This window comes from Leucopleurus acutus (genome assembly GCF_964270905.1).
Source record: "Leucopleurus acutus genome assembly, chromosome: 10".
In the NCBI taxonomy this organism is placed as follows: Eukaryota; Metazoa; Chordata; class Mammalia; order Artiodactyla; family Delphinidae; genus Leucopleurus; species Leucopleurus acutus.
The window spans coordinates 57,534,207-57,557,419 of record NC_139153.1 but is presented as its reverse complement, the minus strand read 5'-3'; the positions used below and the strand labels follow the sequence as shown (position 1 = coordinate 57,557,419).

Sequence of the window (23,213 nt, the reverse complement as noted above, 5' to 3'; positions counted from 1 at the left end):
AAGGATTAAACAGATCTATTAAACTATTAAACAAATCTATTTAATACTATTTAAAATTATATATACTGTTTGCTATGAAATTCAAATACACAATTTATAATAATCCTTATTAACTTATAAATTAAAATATCTACAAGCATATAAATAGTATTAAGGAAACACAAGTGTACACAAGTGTACACTTGTACAAGTGTAATTTTATAAATTACACAAGTGTAATTTATAAAAAGTAAAAAGCTTATGATGAACAAAATTATGATTAACTTCTAATGATTAAGCAAATGTGTATCTGAGATGAAGAGTCACCATTATTTGGTCTCATCTCACATTTCACAAAGCACTGGCTTGAAATATTTCCAAGTAACTTTGCATTGAAGGTTATCAATAAAACTTCTGTTTTAGGATATTTTTTATTTTTTAAACTCATATAACATGTTCTACTCTAAAAAATCTGGACAGTGAATCTAATCATTGTTACTGAGCATGTGGTTATGGGTAAATGTGTACATTTGGAATTGCCTTCATGAGGAATCAGATTCTTCCAAAACTAAGAGACTCAGCTTTAAAATGTTGTCAAATGTCTTTCACATCAATAAAATTTAGGGCAGTGGCCTCCAAAGCTGGGTGCCTAAGGCAATCCACTGGCGGGTGGGGGTGGGGTGAAAAATATCAACACCCCTATTTTGAATTTTAATGTACCCCTTTATAGTTTATTTCTGTTGACTGTATGTACTATAGAATAATTATACAGTGATATGTGTACAGAATTCATAAATAAGCATACATATTGATATACTGGAGTGTATTATCAAAAGAATTTACTAATGGAATTTCATGATCACAAATATTTTCAGACCACTGATTTAGAGATGTCTCCCTACTTACAGTTGGCAAACCATTAATAGTCCATGGGAGTAACTTAAGTGTTCGTGAGTGAAGAGGGCAGGAGAAAGCTAATATATCTCTCTAAGCTAAAAAGTTCATTTTAACTTATGATTAAGAATTAGACAACTTACCTGCTACAGTTGAAAATATTGTGATAAAAAGTGAAAATGTTGAAGTATACAAATGGCTGGATTTTTTACAGCCCTTGATATGTACATTTGTTACCCATATGTCACAGACTATATTAAAATAGTCCAACAATGTGCTCATGTGGTGGTTCTAAAAGGCTTTGTTGATGAAGAAGTGTTCTACAGAAAGGAAAAAAACCTAGAAACCATTGATTTAGGAATTAAATGCCCAAGCAACCTAAGAGTATTTTATTCTCTCATATAGGCAAAATACAACTCAGTCATCAAGAACTACACTAGTCACTGTCCAATACAGTATCCACTAGTCACATAGGGATATTTAAATTAACTAAAATTTGATATAATTTAAAATTCATATCCTCAGGCACATAGGCTATCAGACACGTTTCAAGTGCCTGATAGCCACATGTGGCCAGTGGCTGCCATACCAGACAGTGCAGACAGAGAACACGCCATTCAGTGCAGAAAGTTCTATCGAACAACTCTGCCCTAGAATAATATTCAGAGACTCTCAAGTTGAAAATTTTCAGATTTTTATACTTACTAACTGTTACTCTGTCCTTATCCCCCAACATAATGTTGTTTGGCGTCAGGTCTCTATGGATGATCCTCTTATCCTTGTGTAAGTACCGAAGAGCTAGGCACAGCTTCAAACAGCAAAGAACAAACAAATGTTATTTCCCCTATATATACAGATAAGACAGCCACTCATGATCACTACACACAATTCTAGGAAATCAGCTCAGAAGTTTACTGTTTCATAGAAAAAGTTAATGAAGATAAAAGATACCTGTATAAATATTTTCCATAGTCTCTCTTCAGCAAAATGATGTTGTTTTTCCTTCAAAGAACTGAAATGTTCTCCAAGAGGGGCCCCTTCTATAAGCTCCATAACTATATACAACCTATCGTCTATATAAAAAACAAGAAAAGGTAATAGAAATAAATTCAATATAGACATTTTGAAAAAACTTATGAATTAGAATCCAAGTTTCCCAATGGGTGTTCAGGGCACAACACAAAAGAGTTAGAGACATGGACCCAATCAGCTCTGGAGGGGCTGGGGGCGAGGGGGTCTTGGGGACAATCGGAGCCCAGCAACAGTCTCTTTCAGCTACAGGCAACCTCCTAGCATAAGTTTACGCTGGCAAACTTTATCATTTTCTATGTACACCAGGATGTGGAAGGGTTGAGAGGCACCAAAGAGAGCAAGTAAATGATCCCAAATCATGGAGGATTCCCTGAAGAACAGGTAAACCCAGCTTTCCTCTCAATGGTCTAAAATTTACCTTTAAATCAAGCCAGACATTCAGACATTAAACTGCACTGTTCTTCAGTCTCGTAGATTTACCTTACAGTATTTTACAATGAAATCATACCGTGGTTTAGCAATGACCCCACTGGATATACCACCCATGATGGAAATTTCTGTGATGCCAGCTCAAGAGCTGAGAAAGCTGGCCTCCTCCAGATTTCAGCTCATGGATCCCAGGAACCTCACATAACTGACTGGGTTTGTCTCTTTGCTTTGGATGCCAAGAAACAGAAGTAAATTCTACTTTCTCCTCCAAAGTCAATATGTAACTATTAACAACAGTATGTGATATGTATCTTTTGTAATGTTTTGGATGTATGTAAAATATGTATATATACAACATTTACAGAAATGAAGCCACACCATGCATATTCTGCAACTTATACCTTTTTCATTCAACATTCTTATATGTTCGTCAGTACACACAGACCCACGCCATTCTTTCTGTTGGTTACATAGTATTCCACAATACAGATGTATCATAATTTATTTAATCATTCTCCTAAAGATTGACATTTATATTGTTTCCAATTCTTCATAATCCCAAGAAATATTTACTGTATGTACTAATCTTGCCCCTAACATTAATTTTCTCACCTTTTATTTCCTTTTATCATGATTTCTTAATCTATTTTATCTTATGCTTTTTTTTTTTTTTTCGGTATGCGGGCCTCTCACTGTTGTGGCCTCTCCCGTTGCGGACCACAGGCTCCGGACGCGCAGGCCCAGCGGCCATGGCCCACGGGCCCAGCCGCTCCGCGGCATGTGGGATCTTCCCGGATTGGGGCACGAACCCGTGTCCCCTGCATCGGCAGGCGGACTCTCAACCACTGCGCCACGAGGGAAGCCCTATCTTATGTATTTTTAAGCCACTGCCAATTCTTTTTGGGAGAAGTCAGGTTATTTTGTTTTTAAATTAAGACAAGTTATGTCACTTCAGTACAAGTCAGAAGCTAGTCTAGATCTCTTTATGATGGGATATGCACTAAATTATGGGAAATTATTCTAATATCAAGAACAAATGGCCAAGGGGGCAGGATGTACTGAGGAGTTTCAGCACTGAGTTCCTCTGAGTCAACCAGAGGAAGGGAGATGGGTAAAATCATAACATGGCAAAGTACACAACAGGTTTGCATAACAATAGCACTGATAAAGAGGCAGCAAGGAAGCCCCTTTAAAGGAGATTTATTTTGAAATTTCACAGGTGAAGCATATAAGGTCTATTAATATGTATATTACTTCAGTCAAATGTCCTATTTTTTTTAAAACAAGTGACTGAGTTTGGTTTCACCTCAAGATTTGATTCCATATTCCATCATCCCAATGATGATGCAGAATCAGTCAGGGCTCCATCGCCACCTTGTGGCAATTACCTGAACTTGAAGAAAAAGAAATCTCAAAAAATCTAGATCCAATTTATTTGGCAGGTGGAAAATGTCATTTTTTCTAAAAGATGACAAAAAAATGTCATTCTTTCTTAAAGAAGCTACCAACCTTTAGTTTTCTTTTCTCCTGATCCTACTATGGGCTTTTTGTATATGAAAATAGCAATAATTATTATTTTGGTTTGTTCATGCAGTCTTACATATAGGGATCTAAGAATTTTATAAGTATCTTTTGATCATTGATTATCAGTGTCTCACTGATCAAGAAATGCCATCCAAGGTCATACAGACAACAAAAAAGGTAGAGAAAATAGTCGACTAAGCTTATTTTGTAACATTTTAAAATAAAAATATGTAAGTAACATAGATACATTATTAGAAATATCATGGAAACTCACACTTACTTTCCAGAAATGTTTTGTAATAGCGTACAACATTGGGATGATAAAGCTATAAGAAAATAAATAACAAACATTATACTACTTCAAAATATAAACTTGTTTTCACAGACAATTTAGTTGGATTTCATACTTGAAAACAACAAAGAAATCATCATATTTATATTTATTTATAAAACAAAGCATTTCAAGATATCATCTAATTTTTCAGGATTCTTTTTATTTGCTGCTCACAAAACTGTTCTGAAAATAGCAATCTCCCATATAGCCTTACCAAATAGAATTGAAAACTGATTGTGCTTTATCACCTAATTTAACTAAATTAGAGGACTGTAGAACTGGAAGCTATCTTAAGAATTAATTTAACACTTCCTGTTCCAACATCACACACAGACTGCATAAAGGAGAAAACTGAAATGAAACAATTAATTTTGAACACATATACCTATGCTCTTAACCTCCCCCTGCCACTTAAATGTTTATATACACTGTGTCTATTTACACGACTGGTGTCTTTCTATGCTCTCCAAAATTATTAGTTTGAAACTGAAATAACCTAGGAGTTATTAACTCCATTAAAATAACAATAATAATTGCCAAGGACTCCATCCGTGAACAAAATTAGGTCAGGCTCCTCAGAGTCCTCCTCTGGACCAGGCCTCCTCCTTGGCCTGCCTGGTTTCAGCAAGAATCCTGCTAAGCCAGTTTAGTGAGCATCTCTGCCCTCTGGATATCCAATCAAGTTCCTCATCCCCCCATCTTTGTTACCTAATCAAGTTTTTCTTCCCCCAACCTGATAACTAACCAAATTCCTCTTAGTAACTTTCCATCCTTTGACCCCCCTAGCCCTGCCTTTTGGTTGTAAATCCCCAGCCATCCCTGTTGTGTTCAGAGTTGAATTCAATCTCTCTCCTCTACTCTAATAGTTGGACTTCTATTGCAGTGGTCCTGAATAAGGTCTTCCTTGCCATCTAAAAGTTCTTATCACAAGGAAGAAATGTGTAACTACATGTGGTAGATGTTAACTGGATTTACTATGGTGATCATGTCACAATACATACAAATACTGAATCATCATGTTGTACACCTGAAACTAATATGCAGTCATATGTCAATTATACCTCAACAAAAAGTGTCCAGGCACCAAAGAGAGCAACAATTTCTCTTTGGCATAGTTTACCTCAGAATGTAACATGGAAATTCTATTTTTTTTTGATGGAATTTCTTTAATAGATGTATTCCTATTCAGATTATCTTATTTCTCCTTGTATGAGTTCTGGTAGTTTGTGTGTTTTAAGAAATTGATCCTTTTCTCCTACATGGTCAAATCTGTGGCTATAGAGTTTTATGCAGTATTTTTTTTTTTTTTACCCTTTTAATGTTCATGTGATCAGTAAGGATGACCCCTCTTTCATTTCTGATATTGGTAATCTGTGCCTGTCTTTCTTTTTTTTCCAAGATTAGTCTGGCTAGACATTTATCAACTTTACTGGTCTTTTAAAGAATAAACTTTTAATATTGTTGATTTTTTATATGGAATTCTTGTTTTTTATTTCATTAATTTCTGTTTTACTTTTATTTCTTCTGCTTGTTTAAGGCTTGAATTGCTCTTTTTTCTTTAAGATGGAAACTTAGAATAAGGAGTTTAGATATTTCTGTCTTTTGATACATACATTTAATATTTTATATATATATATATATTTATATGTATATGTATCTTTCTAAACAGTGCTTTCATTGCAGCCCACAGATTTTTATAAGTTGTATTTTCATTTAGTTCAAAAAAATTTCCAATTTATATGAGACTTTTTCTTTGAGCAATGTGTTATTTTGTAGTGTGTTTTTTTTTTTACATTTTTATTGGAGTATAATTGCTTTACAATGGTGTGTTAGTTTCTGCTTTATAACAAAGTGAATCAGTTATACATATACATATTTTCCCATATCTCTTCCCTCTTGCATCTCCCTCCCTCCCACCCTCCCTATCCCACCCCTCCAGGCAGTCACAAAGCACCAAGCTGATCTCCCTGTGCTATGCGGCTGCTTCCCACTAGCTATCTATTTTGCGTTTGGTAGTGTATATATGTCCATGCCACTCTCTCGCTTTGTCACAGCTTACCCTTCCCCCTCCCCGTATCCTCAAGTCCATTCTCTAGTAGGTCTGTGTCTTTATTCCTGTCTTACCCCTAGGTTCTTCATGACATTTTTTTTTTCTTAAATTCCATATATATGTGTTAGCATACGGTATTTGTCTTTCTCTTTCTGACTTACTTCACTCTGTATGACAGACTCTAGGTCTATCCACCTCATTACAAATAGCTCAATTTCATTTCTTTTTATGGCTGAGTAATATTCCATTGTATATATGTGCCACATCTTCTAATAACATAATAATAACATAATAACATCTAATAACATAATAATTTTCTACAAGAATACTAAATTTTTGTGGTTGTTTATTTACAATTTGAGTTTCTAAGTAAACTGAAATTTGTTTTATCTCAGAATAGTCACTGGTACATCATAAATGGCTTGCATCTCTTTCTGGCCTTTCTTCTTGCCTTCTTTTGAAGGAGAGTCTACTGGTTGTCCACCAAAAATCTGCTCTCACACTCCTCCACTCCATCGACTTGTAGCAGGATGTGCTTCCCCATCACAGATCACACCTCTCAGTCTCTCTCACAGCCTCAAGGGGCTCATCCCTGAGTTCTCCCCAGTGGAGTGTGAGGGGAATCCTGTGTCTGAACCCAAAACGCCGGGTGCACCAGCAGATATAAATGTGCCTTGGCAGGTGCAATGGGAGAGGAAGAGTGGGCATCCCTGTGTGACCTCATGGAGCAGAGCACCACACCCTGGACTCACAGGAAGACAAAACCCATTGCACGGTGAGACCTCTCCTTCAAGCCCATGCACTTTGGGGCTTCTTTGTTACTGCAGCTTAATCTTAATATTAACAAATATACTCTCCCTTTCTAGTCCCATTTCTCTCACTTCTGTCTGCCATTACCTCCTCCTTTTTGACCTCAATTTACTGTCCTTTCATTGGTTTAAGCCCGTGGTGCAAGCACAGTTCTACAATTTTGAGCTCCCTCAAAGTTCAAGCAGAGGTCTCTTATATGGCCCCACCCTGACACTTTCTTTTCTTAGAAAACATACTAAAACCAATAGTCTACCTCATCAACTAGCAAATGGCCAGCAGATTTTAAACAATATGGAACTAGGTAAGCAATAGAACCATATTCTAGACCTAGCTCACTGGCCAGGACTACATCCAGATTTGGGTTCAAATGAAGATATTAGACCAGCCTAGGGCAAAAGCCATGCTCTAGCCTTGTGCTATGAAACAGCACACCACCCAAGGCTAGAGTGTTGGAATATGAGCAAACACTAACTTTTCAAAATCTAATCTCTTTGTACATAAAAGTCAACTATAAAACAACCTATTAATGATATTTACTGTAAATTATAAATTGGAGTGGAACTAGAGATTTCAATGAATAAAGATCTTCATATTTATGGTTATGTCCTAGCACAGATGCTATGCAAATTTAACTATTTGAAAACAAAGAGCCATGAACTGATAGGTTTCCCCAGGAGTTACAGACAAACAGTATTCATAATGAATGTATAAATAAAGAAAGTTGAAAAAAAACCAATGTGTTCTTTGATCACAAAAAGAATTCCCATTTCTCTCTGACACGTTTATTCTTTTTCCTGAAACAAACCTTCATAATGATACATGAGTTGTGAACATTATGTTAGAATGTTTTGCTCATGTCAATAAATAATAACCCATCTTGAAAATTCACATTTTAGATTACATAAGCCATATCTGAGGAACGTTAACAACTTGGTTCCATTTGACAAAAGTCAGGGAAGTCTTAGTCATATTCTTATGCATGTAACAAAGTAACCAAATATTCTACAATATAATAAGAAGGAAACGAATATGCTTTCTCATATATAATACTCTCTGTGCTGTGAACTCAATTGTTCTGCATCCCTGGCCCTGATATAGTTATGTCTATGGTTCAATGTCAAGCCTTAGGAGAAAACCTGGTGATTGATATCACCTCAATGCCAATTATATTAAACAGAACCAGTTCTTACACAGCATGGACAAGGACAGCACATGAATTCTACTTTTTTTGATGACATTTATTTAAGGAAACCGTCTTCATAAACAAAAGCATTTACCTGCTCTTTAATTATGGTTAATTCAGAAACAATATTCCTTACACTGCTGTCTCGATCTTTTTTATCCTTTCCAAATGCTGGGTTATGTAAATTGATTTCTTTCATTGCTAAAAGATTTTGACCACTATGCTTTCTAACCTAAAATAAAGGAGACAAAAAAAAAAAAAAAAAAAAAAAAAGAATGGTTTGGGAGTAGAGAGGGGAAGAAAGTGATTAGATTAATAAGGTCACATGATTAAGCCAAATCATCTAAATAAGTCATATATCTTTAAAAAGTAAATTTGTATTTACACTAAGCTCACCTCAAAAAAATTGGTATATCCTGGATCAGTCTGCAATATTTCATAGGATTTTACTTGGTAAATACAGAAACACTGGTGTGAACTTGGAGAATGTGTCATGCATTGGGACAAACCATTTTGACTATTTGTATGAGAGATTAGTGACAGCTTTTGTCTTCAAAGGTCAGTGACCAATTTCTAGAGCTGAGAGCTAAGGTAAGACAACATCAGTGCAGCTATCTGTTGTACAGAAACAACCATTCTAATTTTTATATCTATTTGTTCACTGACAAGGGCTCCAATTCACTTGTGTGTGGGTGTGCAGGGAGACATGCAGTTTGTTTGGGAACATTGGAAATGTTGTTCAAGGGCAAGGTCACCTTGTAAACACAGCCAAAAGCTCCACTTCCAAGATGATCCAAAACTGCATAGTTGCCTATATATTTCGAAGGAGCTTTATTCTGATTAATGCTTTCAATATTTTCAGCAATTTGCTTCAGTTCATCCTCCTAACCAAAAAATGAAAAGGAAATGGGTTGCTATGATAAGTGCATCCTAACTGCATAGCAGCCTGACAAAATATTTAAAGCTCAAGACTTACCACTAATAAATTCAACTTTGATACTAATTCTTCATAAGCACTGATATCACGAACATAATGTCCTATGTCAATGAAGATCTCAAACAAGTCGGTGGGGAAAAGTCTACAGAGAAAAATACACACACATACTTCCTATAGGAGTTGGAAACTCTGGCCCATTCCTTCCCTTTTGGACCTGGCTCACTTATAGGTTAATTACATTAAATACACTGCCAACAAATGGGGGAATAATACTCACCAACTTATCTCATGAAAATAAACTAGAGACACAGTTCTTAAGAGGTAAGGAAAAACAATTGGAAAGGAAAGTTCCAGAGATCTACTGTATGACACTGTGCTTATAGTTAAGAACACTGTACTGCACACAAAAATTTAAGAGGGTAGATGTCATGTTATATGTTTTTTGCTACAATAAGATATGATACAGATTTTACAAAAATCTTATTTGTAAGACATTTGGGGGTGTAGTATTAAATATACTAGGAATGAGTGTTTATTGGGTGTTTATTGAGCACAGAGCACTTTCACAAATACAATTTGATTTAGTCCTCATGAAAATAAAATTAAAATACAGGTGAATTTAAAAAATGAAGAGATTTATGCATCATTTCCAAGCTACTGGTTTCAAGGGTTTAGGTTTATTAAAATCTTTAAGTCCACTGATGTGGATGATTTAGGGCCTTGAAATGAAAGGTTATAATGAATAATGAATACTTCCTTTTCTTCCCCTAAATTCAACTGTTATATAGAAATAAAATAAAAACATAAAATGCCCCATTCCTCCAAACAAAAGATGTTATATTAACTCAAGATTTTATTTCCATTTTGCCTTATCAATAAAATTCTAGTAAGAACTTGGGCCTATGATTTGGCTAACCTGCCACCTCTATGGCACGCAGACCACACCTGTAGGTAACCACGGTCTGCTTCCCAAGGTGGTAGTTTTTCTGTCATGCTCACCACACAACCTTCTGATCCAGGAACATCCAGCCTCCTCCCCTTCAAATGGGTTCCTATACTGTTAAGGACATCCAGACAAATACTTTCTTTTCTATTGATTAAAAGGAAATGACTAGATCAACTTTGGACATTTCTGAATGGGCAAAAACAAGCACATGTTTTTATTTCATCCATTAAAAATGTTAATGTCTTAAAAAAGAAAAACTAAAAACCATAGCAGTTACATGTAATTAAAAGAGTTGTGTTGATGTGATTCATGTGCTTTCCTCATCATTTTGTGAATTTTCAGAGTTAAGATATCACTAGGGCTGCTCAGTATTATCTGTGGATTTTAAGAAATCTGAAGGCACATGTTTTGCATACTGACTCTTTATTCTCTTACTGTTTGCATCTAAATCAGGTACATGAAAACAGTTGACTCTAATGATCACTGATCACTTAAATTTCTCTAAGCTCATACCTTTTAAAGAGTGGTCTGTTTCTTTCCATACTGAAGAGAAACCTCAAGGCTCTGAAAGCATAACACTGGAAATAAAAGGATATATGATTCTCAAATGGTAGCTGAACAAAGTAAAACATTTTCAGGATAGCATGATCATGAAGTGAACATTAACGTGGCTTTTTGGTGAGTGTGGCTGGTCTCTGTGGGAGCCACAGCTTGTAACTGAAAACAGACAACATCAACACCTGGGCCAGTTCTCATGTTTAAAAAGTATTTGCGTTGTGGAAGGCTAGGGATCTGGGCCTTGTTTCACTCAGTGCCTGTCATTAGTTCCTTTCTAGAAAGTACAGAAGGAGCAGAGAGACAAGAAATAAAACTCCTACGCCGAGAAAACCAAATGTCCCAAGATTTCCAGGAGCTCAAGGTTTATTTTCTTTCTAGCCTGCTATGTATGCCTCAATATTTATATAGTTTCTCTGAGAAAATAAACACTAGAAATAATGACATAAAAATAGCCACAGGCACACTGGACTCAAACTTGACAAATTGGTCTCTTGACTAAGGTCTAAAGCATTCCCCAGATAGAACCATCTACAGTAACTCCTGAGAACACTCAGAAAGAGGCCTGTGAGACTTTAACAAAGAAAAATAAACACTGGACATTTTGCAGTGCTGAGAAAAAAGAGAGAGCCCCAGGCTTGCAGCTGTACCTGTACAATAGGCCACCACTGGGGTGACCAGGGTCTGCTGAATTCGAATCTGGAATCATTTCATAAAATTAGTGATCTGAATATAGACGGGTCACAAACAAAACTGTCTGGAGAAGCCAGGCAGATAACAAGACCACACGAAGGAGACTGGTGAGAAAGCAGTGGAGACTGTGAGAAGTGAGGAACATGCATGTGCCTTGAAAGAATTTCCATACATATTCTTTAAAAGCCTCTACTGGCTTAACAGAATACATGTGCAGGAGGGAGGGTACTTTACCATGGTCCAGCACAGTGTCATGCATCAGTGCTGTACTAGAGAAGTAAGTCCCACGCCTGTGTGTTCTCAGTGGTAGCTCTCCAAAATCTCTGCCTGCCAGCCCACAGATACCACCAAAAATTCTCTGCTAGGTTTGACCATCATTCTGGCTGAAAGCTCTTAAATCAGATTGAAGGCAAATGTTGTTTTTTACTTCCTGTTCTAACGACTTGAAAAAAAGATAAGCTGCAGCTACTGCAAAGCCTTACTTTAAATTGATTTTATCATGCCAATGTCTTTGGGGACACTTGCCCCCTGGTGTCCACTCCTCAAAAAAGCACATAGGACCCTGCATAATGTGGCCCCTTCTTACCTTCCAGGCCTCATCTCCTAAGGTAGGGGTCCCCAACACCTGGACCATGGACCGGTACTGGTCCATGGCCTGTTAGGAACTGGACCGCACAGCAGGAGGTGAGCAGCAGGTGAGCAAGCAAAGCTTCATCTGCCACTCCCCATCACTCCCATTACTGCCTGAATTCTGCCCCCACCCCCGCTCCCATCCATGGAAAACGTGTCTTCCACAAAACCAGTCTCTGGTGCCAGAAAGGTTGGGGACCGCTGTCCTAAGGTACTCCCTCTGCCCCACACCCCACACCCACCCCACTGAGCAGCCTAAGCACACTCTAAGCTGCCAAGCTCCTGTCCTTTGTCCACGCTCTTCTCTCTGTGCGGATGCCCGTCAGCCCTGGAGCAGATATCATGGGTGCCCACTTCTATCCCTTTACTCACCTGACCAGCACCAGCTCATCCATCAAGATCCATTTTACAGGTTTGCCTTTGTAAAGGTGAAATGCTACTGACTGTGGTCCGTGCTTAAAGATGACACATAATTTTCCCCGTAGTATTATTTTGATACACAAGCAATGTTTTTAAAACATAGAACTTACAGATAAGCAAAGAAATGTCTAAATAAAATCACCTAAATCCCTACAGAGAAACTACTGTTAAGCCTTCTACATTGTTTTTTTTTTTTTTTTTTTTTTTTTTTTGCGGTATGTGGGCCTCTCACTGTTGTGGCCTCTCCCGTTGCGGAGCACAGGCTCCAGATACGCAGGCTCAGCGGCCATGGCTCATGGGCCTAGCCACTCCGTGGCATGTGGGATCTTCCCGGACCGGCGCATGAACCCGTGTCCCCTGCATCGGCAGGCAGACTCTCAACCACTGTGCCACCAGGGAAGCCCCTCTACATTGTTTTAACAGCATTTGTTTCCATGCCAGCCTCCCTCACCAGATATTCTTCCCTCTCGGTCAGTACAGGGGACCAGTGCTAACCTAAAAATTCTAAAATTCATAGATTATATTACCAAAATTTCTCCAGATTCCAGTAACTTGATATTAAAGAATAATGGATATGTTTATTACCTGTAATAGATTAGTTTTTGCTGCATTCTTTTGTTTATTTCGTAAAATTAATTTTGCTATTGTATATATACCATTTTCCTGGAAGAATAAAGATGCCATGTTATCAGTGACCAGCAACAATGCTATGGAGATACACAGCATAAAGAAGGAAGGAACAATTTTAAATATGAAAGAAGAAATGTTAGTATAATTTTGGAATCAGGAGTAAATATTACAGGACAATACTAAAAATGTCAGTGTAATACTTTTAAACATCAAAGACTATAACCACATCATAAAATCTCAACTGTCGTTAAAGATTATAAATAACAAAGTATATCAATTAAAAGTGATTTAAATACTTTAAAAACAAAGAGTAGGGGGCAAAAAAAGGGCAGAGTAAAGGGATCCAAATGTCTTTATATTTTGTATTTTAAATATCTAATTATGAAATATTTCTCCCTTTATTGTTTTGTTAAACAATACATGTAGATAAACTAGTATAGCAAAGAAGATAGAAAAATAAGAGAAAAATCATAGATTTTTAAAAATGAAAGTTATTTGTATAAACGGTTAACATCTTTCTAGCCTTATTCTAATACAAATACAGACATGGGGGAATGAACAAAAAGTATTACCTTATTGCTACATTTTTTATTATCTATTAAATACATAATTTACTGAACTCTACTCTATGTGGGCATTTATATTATAACTGTGAAGAGCTTTACCTGCCTTATTACATTTAGTCTTCATAGCTGTTCTGTGAATTAGTCTGTAATTTCCTTGTTTTATGCATGACAAAGTCAAAACTTAGGCTAAATATTTTTCCAGAGGCCAAGACAGCAAGCAATGATAACAGGACTGAGCCTCCCCCTGCCTCAGCAGCCACCCTGACCTGCTGAGCTTCCCCAGGGACTCTGATCACTGCTGACATGATCCGTTACTAACTTTATGAATTTATGTATTTTTAAGTTGATGTACTGAACAAAAAAAACTTTTCTCTGTAAAATTCAACAAGCAGGAAATAACTTTTATAACAGAAACACATATAAGGGTTGTATACAAATGTGTGTATTCACACACACACACACACACACACATATGACTGTATATGTAGTGAATTGGTTAATAAATTATGCTTTGTGTGCACTGTGAAATCAGTTTCCTGGCAATAAATATTTTGTTTGGTGTGTTTTAATCACCTCTAGCTGAATAACTTCATGTCCTCTTAAAGTGACTGCTATCCTTAACTCATGGTGTCCTATGCCCCATAGGAATTAAAACAATTAAATTAAAACAATTCAGAATACTGGGTCATATGGTAGTTCTATTTGTAGTTTTTTAAGGAACCTCCATAGTGGCTGTACCAATTCACATTCCCACCAGCAATGCAAGAGTGTTCCCTTTTCTCCGCACCCTCTCCAGCATTTATTGTTTCTAGATATTTTGATGATTGCCATTGTGACCGATGTGAGATGATATCTCATTGTAGTTTTGATTTGCATTTCTCTAATGATTAATGATGTTGAGCATTCTTTCATGTGTCAATCCCACTACTGGGCATATACCCTGAGAAAAACATAATTCAAAAAGAGTCATGTACCAAAATGTTCATTGCAGCTCTATTTACAATAGCCAGGAGATGGAAACAACATAAGTGTCCATCATCGGATGAATGGATAAAGAAGATGTGGCAGATATATGCAATGGAATATTACTCAGCCATAAAAAGAAATGAAATTGAGTTATTTGTAGTGAGGTGGATGGACCTAGAGTCTGTCATACAGAGTGAAGTAAGTCAGAAAGAGAAAGACAAATACAGTATGCTAACACATATATATGGAATATAAGAAAAAAAAATGTCATGAAGAACCTAGGGGTAAGATGGGAATAAAGACACAGATCTACTAGAGAAGGGACTTGAGGATATGGCGAGGGGGAAGGGTAAGCTGTGACAAAGTGAGACAGTGGCATGGACATATATACACTACCAAATGTAAAATAGATAGCTAGTGGGAAGCAGCCGCATAGCACAGGGAGATCAGCTTGGTGTTTTGTGACCACCTGGATGGATGAGATAGGGAGGGTGGGAGGGAGGGAGACGCAAGAGGGAGGAGATATGGGAACATATGTATAACTGATTCACTTTGTTATAAAGCAGAAACTAACACACCATTGTAAAGCAATTATACTCCAATAAAGATGTAAAAACAAAAAACAATTCAGAATAGCTTTAAAAAAAAAAGATAAAGAAAATGAAATAGACTGCACGTAATATTGGGAATAAACACCATCAGTTACCTACATGGCAGTTCTTTTTAAGCTGAGTTAAAAGAGGAAGGACAAGAATATAAAATGGAATTCTACATGTTAAATAAGACATATTACAATATTTTTAAGACATGTTCCAGGATACAGGTGTCACCTGAGGTGGGCTCCCTCCATCGTGACAGGTCCTGGCACCCTGCCCTCTCACCTGAACCACCTGGTGGGCGTTGGTGTCGTCGAGCACCAGTTCCGTGAGGGCCGCACAGCAGGCTGCAACGAAAACCACCAAATGCCGTGTCTGTCGTGGCCATGGCGGCACTTGCACATCAGCAATCTTGCTCCCTGCCTCAGAGAATTTTGTTGGCAGAGCCATTCCTCAAAAAACACTAATTTTCCTTCTGGCACGTCTCTGGGAGAAAGGCACCTGAGTTGTGCTGGCTGGTACCTTTCTTCTTCGTGTAGCTCACATGCATGCACACCCCATGGCAGCCTGTGGGGCACCCCTAATGCACCCCGCTGTGCATGGAGTGGGGGGGGGGCAGCCACCGTCAGCCCCATACCCAACATGTGCCCTGTGTGGAGCACGTGCTCAATGTACATGGACAATGGTCAGGTAAATAGTGCGTACTTTAAATATATTATCCAAATTAACCCTTATAATCCGAGTATGAACTACTTTAGAGGGCTAACAGGTTAGGCCACAGAACTTGGCAAGCAGAGGGAAGTTTGGGGTGTCTTTAACCTGCAAGTCCAACACTGGTACCAAGAAGTTTCAGGCATCCACATGAATTTAACTTCACATTTTTTAAGTTATAAATATAATTAATATTATCATTATAATTTTATAATAGAATAATACAAGGTTAAACAGTATCAAATAATGAAACATAATAATATGATATAAATACCTGCTTGAAGAGAGAAAGTATTTTCTTGTATTTCCCGAGGGCTGAAATCTTCTGACAAATGAAGCTGCTGGATTCGGCCTGCCGCATTGGCACTAGACAGGCTTCCAATGGAGGAACGATCAGAAACAAAATTTCTGTCCCTGAAAAAGAAAAGTTAATGCACAGACCAATTTATCAATGGTAGTTCATGGTCAGTGCTTTCTGATTCCCGTTTTATAAATCTTTGCCTCCCCAGGTCATAAAGTTTTCTCCTGTGTGACCTTCCAATCCACTCAGACATGATTTTTGTGTGAAGTGTGAGGTAGGAGTCATCTCTCTATTTTTCACATGGCTGCCTTTGTTTTGAACTCTATTCTTCTGCCATTTACTTGAATACATCTCAGTCTTCATCATTCTGAGTTTTGTCTTTTTCCATTAAATTCCAATCTTCTTTTATTTTAGGAAAGTTCTCTTCTATTAGATGATTGAGGCTTTCCAAAATTTCCTTTTGTTTTGTTCTCTACCTTAGGGATATCAATTATCCACGTGTTGAGAACCCATCTTCTGCAGGCCATATCCTTCATTTTATGTTGTTCTTATTCCCTTGTCTTCCTCCTCTGCATCGTGTGTAAGTTTTCAAGCACGCCCTTCCTTTCACTAACTCCACATTCTTTCTGGTACTCAGTCTCTGCATGTTGTTCAGTCCTCATCTTCTTTCCCAGCTTCATAATCATTCTATTCTCCTTTTTACTATCCTATCATCTCATCTTTAATCTCATTTCATAAACTTCATGTTCTGTTTAATGTCTTTGATAAAATAAAGCATTTGTTTTTCTGTTTACTTAGTGCAACATCTTCCACAATAGATCATTCGTCTGTCTTTATCTGCTTTGTTCCCTTCTGTTTTACATGGTTGCCATGTTTTTTCATGCATTTATTTTTATGGCAGCAGCTCTATGTAGATTTCTATATACCCAAACGTAAAGTGGATGGAGTCTCCCTGGCCTCCCTCCTGTGTCATCTGGGCCCTCTGCCCTTCTTTCGGGGAGCATAGGGAAGGTAATGGAATAGTTGCAGTCAATGATCTTTAATTATGTTAAACTTGAATTTTAGGGATCACTCTATCTGATCAAGAGTATGTAACCTTTTAGTAACTGCCTTTGAGTTTGGGACTGCAGGTGAATGGGCGTGAACAGATTTCCTATAAACCACCTTGACAACAGAGGCTGTTCATACTCAAGCCAGCAGACAACCTGGCAACCTCACCCCTTGTACCAGCTCCAGGCAGCCCATCTCTGAAAGGATATTGTTTACACAGCTGGTGTAATAAATTCTCCCAGAGCACTGAGCCATATTTAACATAGAGTAAGTATTGACATACATCTTCTTCCCAGGGAAGACATTTCTAACATTGTACCATAGAAGTGGACTGGGAAAATTACTCTTTAGATGTGAAAGAACTCTTTTCTATCAAGAATGGTTCCTCCAAAAGGGGAAAACTAGTACCTTATATTAAACTCAGTTCTATGTTGTCAAAAGGCAGGTTTTGTCCTTGAAGTATTGCTTAACTATTATATAATTTAATTTTATCATCAAGAAAATAGCTGCTCTCCACGAGGGCTACCCACAGCCACTGTAATACGTATGATGGACAAAAATAACCACCACCATCATCCTATAAACTCAAGTGGAAAAAAACCTTTGCAATCATAATTACTTTGACTGTGGGGCTAGCTCATTATGCCACAATACTAACGAAAGATTTATAATTTATACTTTAAAGTACTTGAGATTTTTATGTGATATTCATAAAAGCAAGTAGATTGTTAGCAGTCTACACATTATTTCCTTGGTTTTGGTAATGACAGAAATTGTTAACAAAGTCACGGTTCATATCTCTAGTCTGTTCTTATGCTTTGGAAAGTTCCTTCAGAGAATGGAGCTGATGACACATAGCTCCACAATATCAAATTATCAGGCACAATAAGCACAAAGTCTGAATAATATTGATTTGATAACAAGTCATATTAAAATTGATGTTACTCTGCTTTTATTAGAATGAACTTTATTTACATACTACAGATAACTGTGATCTTTTTCCAGGCAGATATAATCCTTTTCAACTTTGATTCAGCACCTAGGGGGATGAATTATGCTCTATAATAATTTTAGGTAATAGATCCTTCCCATTGGTGGTACCAGTAATATTGTTATTCAATACTTCAATACTTGTAATACAATACCATATCTACTATTTTTTGTTATTGTTATAGTTTTTGCAACATAATTCAAGAGAATTTCAGTTTGAAACTATTTTAACAAGCCATTCCTTCCCCAGATTTATGGCTTTGAATACCACCAGATTCTTTTTTTTGTTTTTTTTTTTTTGCGGTACGCGGGCCTCTCACTGTTGTGGCCTCTCCCGTTGTGGAGCACAGGCTCAGCGGCCATGGCTCACAGGCCCAGCCGCTCCGCAGCATGCGGAATCTTCCCGGACCGGGCCACGAACCCGTGTCCCCTGCATCAGCAGGCGGACTCTCAACCACTGCGCCACCAGGGAAGCCCCAGATTCTACTTTTAAAAGAGAGACAACAAGGTCTTAATCCACCTCAGAGCACTGCCACGGAGATTAGAGAGAAAAGAGGAGCAACTGGCCCAGGGTCAGTAACATGGAATCATTTGAATAACCGTATTTCCCCCTATTTTAACTAAGGATCATACATCCGTTACTTTAATGCAGGCTGGTGATTCAAAAAATATGTCAGGGCTCCCAAGGAGCTGAAAAGATGAATGCTCCTGATATTGATTTAGAGCCTGTTTGCAACAAGTAAAAATGACTCTGTAGAACATGAATGACCAAAGAATGGGAGGGAGCCAGCTGAGCACATGCCCACCCTGCCCTCGAACAGCTGAGACCCCAGCCTTCATCAGCCAGAGTGAAGCAGGCCAAAGCCTACTCTGACTCACCCTCGTAAAATATGAAGAAGCTGCTTGATGCCTCCCCAAATGCGAATTTCCACACTGATCTCAGGGTCCTCACAAATCTGAACCAGGATCCAGACGACGCTCCACAGCAGCTGTAGGTGGTCTGAGTGCAGCAAGCTGAGGAGGATGGGGACACCCTCGTAGAGCTTCACCTGCTCTCTCACCTGGTGCTCGGCACAGAGCAGGCGCAGCAGCTCAGCCGAGAGCCTGCGAGGGATGGGCGGGAGGGGAGACTCAGCTCAGTGGTGGCTTGACTTGATTCACACGGAGCTGCCGACATGCACGGACGGTCGCGCTAACAGGCTCTATGTCACAGTCAGCTCATGTTCTCTGTAGAGGGCTGGATCACAGCCAAGTGTTTGCAGCTCTATGGGCCATACAGTCTCTGTCATGAGTACCCAGCCATGCCAACATGTGCAAAAGCAGCCACAGACAACACATGAAAACCAATGGGCATGGCTGTGTGCCAATAAATCTTTATTCACAAAAACAGGCAGGGAGCCAAATTTAGCCTGCAAGTCATAGTTTCTGGACCACTTTCTAAGTCATATCCTCATGGTATCCCCATTAGTCTGGCTAAAAACCTACTAACGAGCAAACAGGCATCAAGTACATACAATGGGACCTGAATTATGCTCAAGACAAAAGAAATATAAAAGCTTTATCCGAGTCTTCAGAAACTTACTATGTGATTGCAAAAATAAGACATTAATACCTGATGGCAAAAACACTATGATCCAGGGAAATTAAATGCAAAGTGCTCAGTGAATATCTGGAGAGTAAAATAAAGATAATGATGGCATAAGACATAAGGTTCAACTAAGCTCTGAAACATTATGATTATAGACGTTTCATAGAGCTGTCCTGAATCCTCCAGGCTCACACTCTGAACACTCTTCCTGGATGGTGTTATTTATTCCTATGGCTTCAAACACTCCCTCTACCCTGGCACTGTGATCTCAGCCCAGGCATCACTCCAAACCTATAGAGGTTCCAGCAGTCACTTAACTGTTCCACAGGCACTAACCCCACTGTTTCTAAACTCAGTCATTATCCTCCTCCCCAAATCAGCCCTTCCATTTATGTCCCCGATCTGGACTCAGGACACCACAGTCTTTTCAATTTCCAAGCCAAAGACTGGGAATCCTCCAAGACACTCCCTTCTTTTCCAACCAGTGGAGAGCCTTTGGTGCCCCCTGTTTCCTGGGCAAGCACTGGGGTTAATTCTTCTGTGAGTCCTGCAGCTAGCTAAACCCACTGCCCCTCCATCCTTTTGAGCCTCGATTATGCTCAAGATATAAGCTTCTCTGTCACTCTGCTCGCCAATATTTCCATTCTCATCCTGCTTCACAACTCCTTTCCCTGAGCTAATTTTCCATGGCTCCTCTCCCTCCCAAACTTTTATGCTCTGACATATGTTCTTTGGTAGACAGTACTCTTCACCTTCTCAAACTTTCTACACCAAAAATACCCTCCTTGTTCTAAGTGGATCTCATTGTGTGGCTAAATTCCACACTCCACACACTGCAATCAGAATAACTGTCCCCACAAAATCAATCTGATCATGATTAAAATCTGTGAGTCTCCATGTTCATGATAAAAACCACACTACTAGGCACAAAGAGCCCATCATGGCCTCGCTAAAGGTATCTCATCTATAAAATATAGAAAGAGAATTGTAGATCAAACAAGTTAAAACACAAAAGTGCTTAGAGCAGGGCCTGGCATGTAGAAGGCCTGGCCAAAATTAGCTCTATTTCTAACTTATCAAAATTAGCTCTATTTCTAACTTATCTAACTTATAAGCCAACTTATCTAACTAGTTTTCTGGCACCCTCCCTCCTGCACTCTGCTGTAGCTGCGCCCACCCATGCACGCTCCTCTCTCACACAGCACTGCAGGCCTCCAGGTGGGAGCATATTCTGTTTTCACTTGCTCTCTTCCTCTGCCTAGACAACTGCTCCTTCTTTTAGGAGACTTGGCATGACCCCTCGCTCTGATTGGAGGTGCTGCTCCATGCCCTCAGGGTATCTATCCTGTGCATCCACTGACCACACCACCTACAATGTTGTGGTGAAACTGATGATTTGTGTGTCTGCCCCTCTCCTACACCATGCAACCATATCTTATTCATCTTTGGTTTTCCAACACCTGTGCAGAGGCTATTGGGTGAATCAATTCAGACAACCAAGTCTAAGTATAGTTTGTAAAAGAGGGTTAAATTGGCTTAGATGAAGAATTCAAGGGATTTACTATGAGTTAAATGTCAGTGTTTTATTGCTTGGGATTTCTGTTAACTATTTGCCTCTTTAGAAAATTATGACTTACTCGGCTAAATATCATATGATGCAGGTAACCTAATAAATATCTGGATACAGTAAGTTTTTAGGGCAATAGGTAGTTCAAGTGAAAATGAGTTCATTTTACTCTAGATTCTGTTTTGGTCATGAAATAAGTCAGTAGCTATCTTAATGTATTTTACTTGCCTTAAGCAAAATAGATTTTAGGAATCTAATCACTTATTCAACACACAATCTGAAATTACTGAAAGTAGAGCCACCTCAGAGTTTCTTTCCTTAAGGAGACAGGATGTAAATAAATGTAATAAAAAAATATTAAAGATGTAATCATGAGATTTATATATTTCAAATCTATGACCAGTTCTAGAAGTAAAGCAGGACCAGAGACAAATCGATATATCTCTTTGCTATTGGTTACTTTATATAAACTTAAATAGAAGATAAATGCCAAGCTGACGCATGATATTCAGTTAACAATGTAAATAACATAAGTAAAATAATAATAATCATTTTCATTAAATGTCAGACACTGTCATTTTCCCCTGTTAGCAGTCCTACCTTTTGGAAAGCAAGTCATATTCATGTAAAATCATCAGCAGATTTTCTACAATGTTGAGTTCACTTATTTTCTCCCTACATTCTGGACTACAAATTGAAAAGTATTAGTAACTATGAAAAATGTATTTTACCATATCCATGTATTTAATATCTTAGCCCTCATATTATCCCAGGAGGAGAAACAAAATGCAATGTAGCTCTATGGGGCAGGGCTACATTAAACTCCAACATTCAATAAGTATTATATGTCATAAATTTAAATTTGTTTAATAACAGTATGATGATAACATGATTTCCTTTGGAGAAAGGGAATCATATGCTGTTCACAAAAAAGCAATGATCAGCGTTACTCACAGTAGCCAAGATATAGAAATGACCTTATATATCCTTTGATAGATGAAGTGGTTAAAGAAAATGTGATATACATATTTATATATATAATTGAATATTTATATATAGTTATAATTGAATATTGTTCAGCCATAAAAAGTCCTGTCATTTGTGACAATATGGATGAACCTAGAGAACAATCTGTTAAATGAAATAAGCCAAACAGAGAAGGGCAACTACCATAGGGTATCACTTATATGTGGAATCTAAAATAAACAAACAAAACCGACTACATAGAAACAGAATAGAATGGAGGGTGTTTACTAGGGGCTGGAAGTAGGGGGAAACAGGGAGATGTAGGTTAAAGGGTACAAACTTTCAGTTATAAGAAGAATGAGCACTAAGGATCCAATGTGCAGCACAGCAACTACAGTTAATAATATGGGGTTGTGCACTTGAAAGTTGCTGAGAGATCTTACATGTTCTCGTCACAAAACCAAAAAAAAGAGTTAACTATGAGAGGTGATGGATGTATTAATTATCTTGATCTTGGTAATCATTCCACAGTGTATATGTGTATCAAATCATTATGTTGTACACTTCAAATACATAAAATTATATTTGTCAATTAGTCCTCAATTAAGTTGGAAAAAAACCCAAAAAACAAAAAAGCAGTGATCCACTTACTGGTATAAAAACATATTTAAAGCTTTTTAATTTAAAATAATCATAACATCTGTAGGGGTTATCTAGAATTTTTTAAAGGGCAAAAATATTTGAAAATGTTAAAATATAAATAGGGGAGAGAATGAAGAAAACAAGTCAGGGAGATTCAACTTCCAAGACATATTGTGTAATTTTGAAAGTAGAAGTAACTGAGGGTTGGATGAAAAGACTAGGTA

General features: G+C 37.8%; 1 protein-coding gene across 1 annotated transcript in view; it reads right to left on the bottom strand.

Annotated features, from left to right (window-relative positions):
- The window catches only part of NEK10 (NIMA related kinase 10), a gene marked incomplete at its 3' end in the record, with an annotated part of 310,503 nt that overhangs the window by 241,870 nt on the left and 45,420 nt on the right, over nt 1–23,213 (bottom strand). Inside the window, exons 11-22 of the mRNA XM_082847516.1 lie at nt 21,982–22,068; nt 19,106–19,330; nt 16,160–16,299; nt 15,460–15,521; nt 13,002–13,079; nt 10,632–10,696; nt 9,212–9,314; nt 8,991–9,119; nt 8,330–8,467; nt 4,139–4,184; nt 1,825–1,946; nt 1,579–1,681 (exon numbers count right to left, since the gene is read on the bottom strand). Of these exons, the coding sequence (XP_082703642.1) occupies nt 1,579–1,681; nt 1,825–1,946; nt 4,139–4,184; nt 8,330–8,467; nt 8,991–9,119; nt 9,212–9,314; nt 10,632–10,696; nt 13,002–13,079; nt 15,460–15,521; nt 16,160–16,299; nt 19,106–19,330; nt 21,982–22,068 (1,298 nt within the window). The remainder of the gene's footprint in view (nt 1–1,578; nt 1,682–1,824; nt 1,947–4,138; nt 4,185–8,329; nt 8,468–8,990; nt 9,120–9,211; nt 9,315–10,631; nt 10,697–13,001; nt 13,080–15,459; nt 15,522–16,159; nt 16,300–19,105; nt 19,331–21,981; nt 22,069–23,213) is intronic.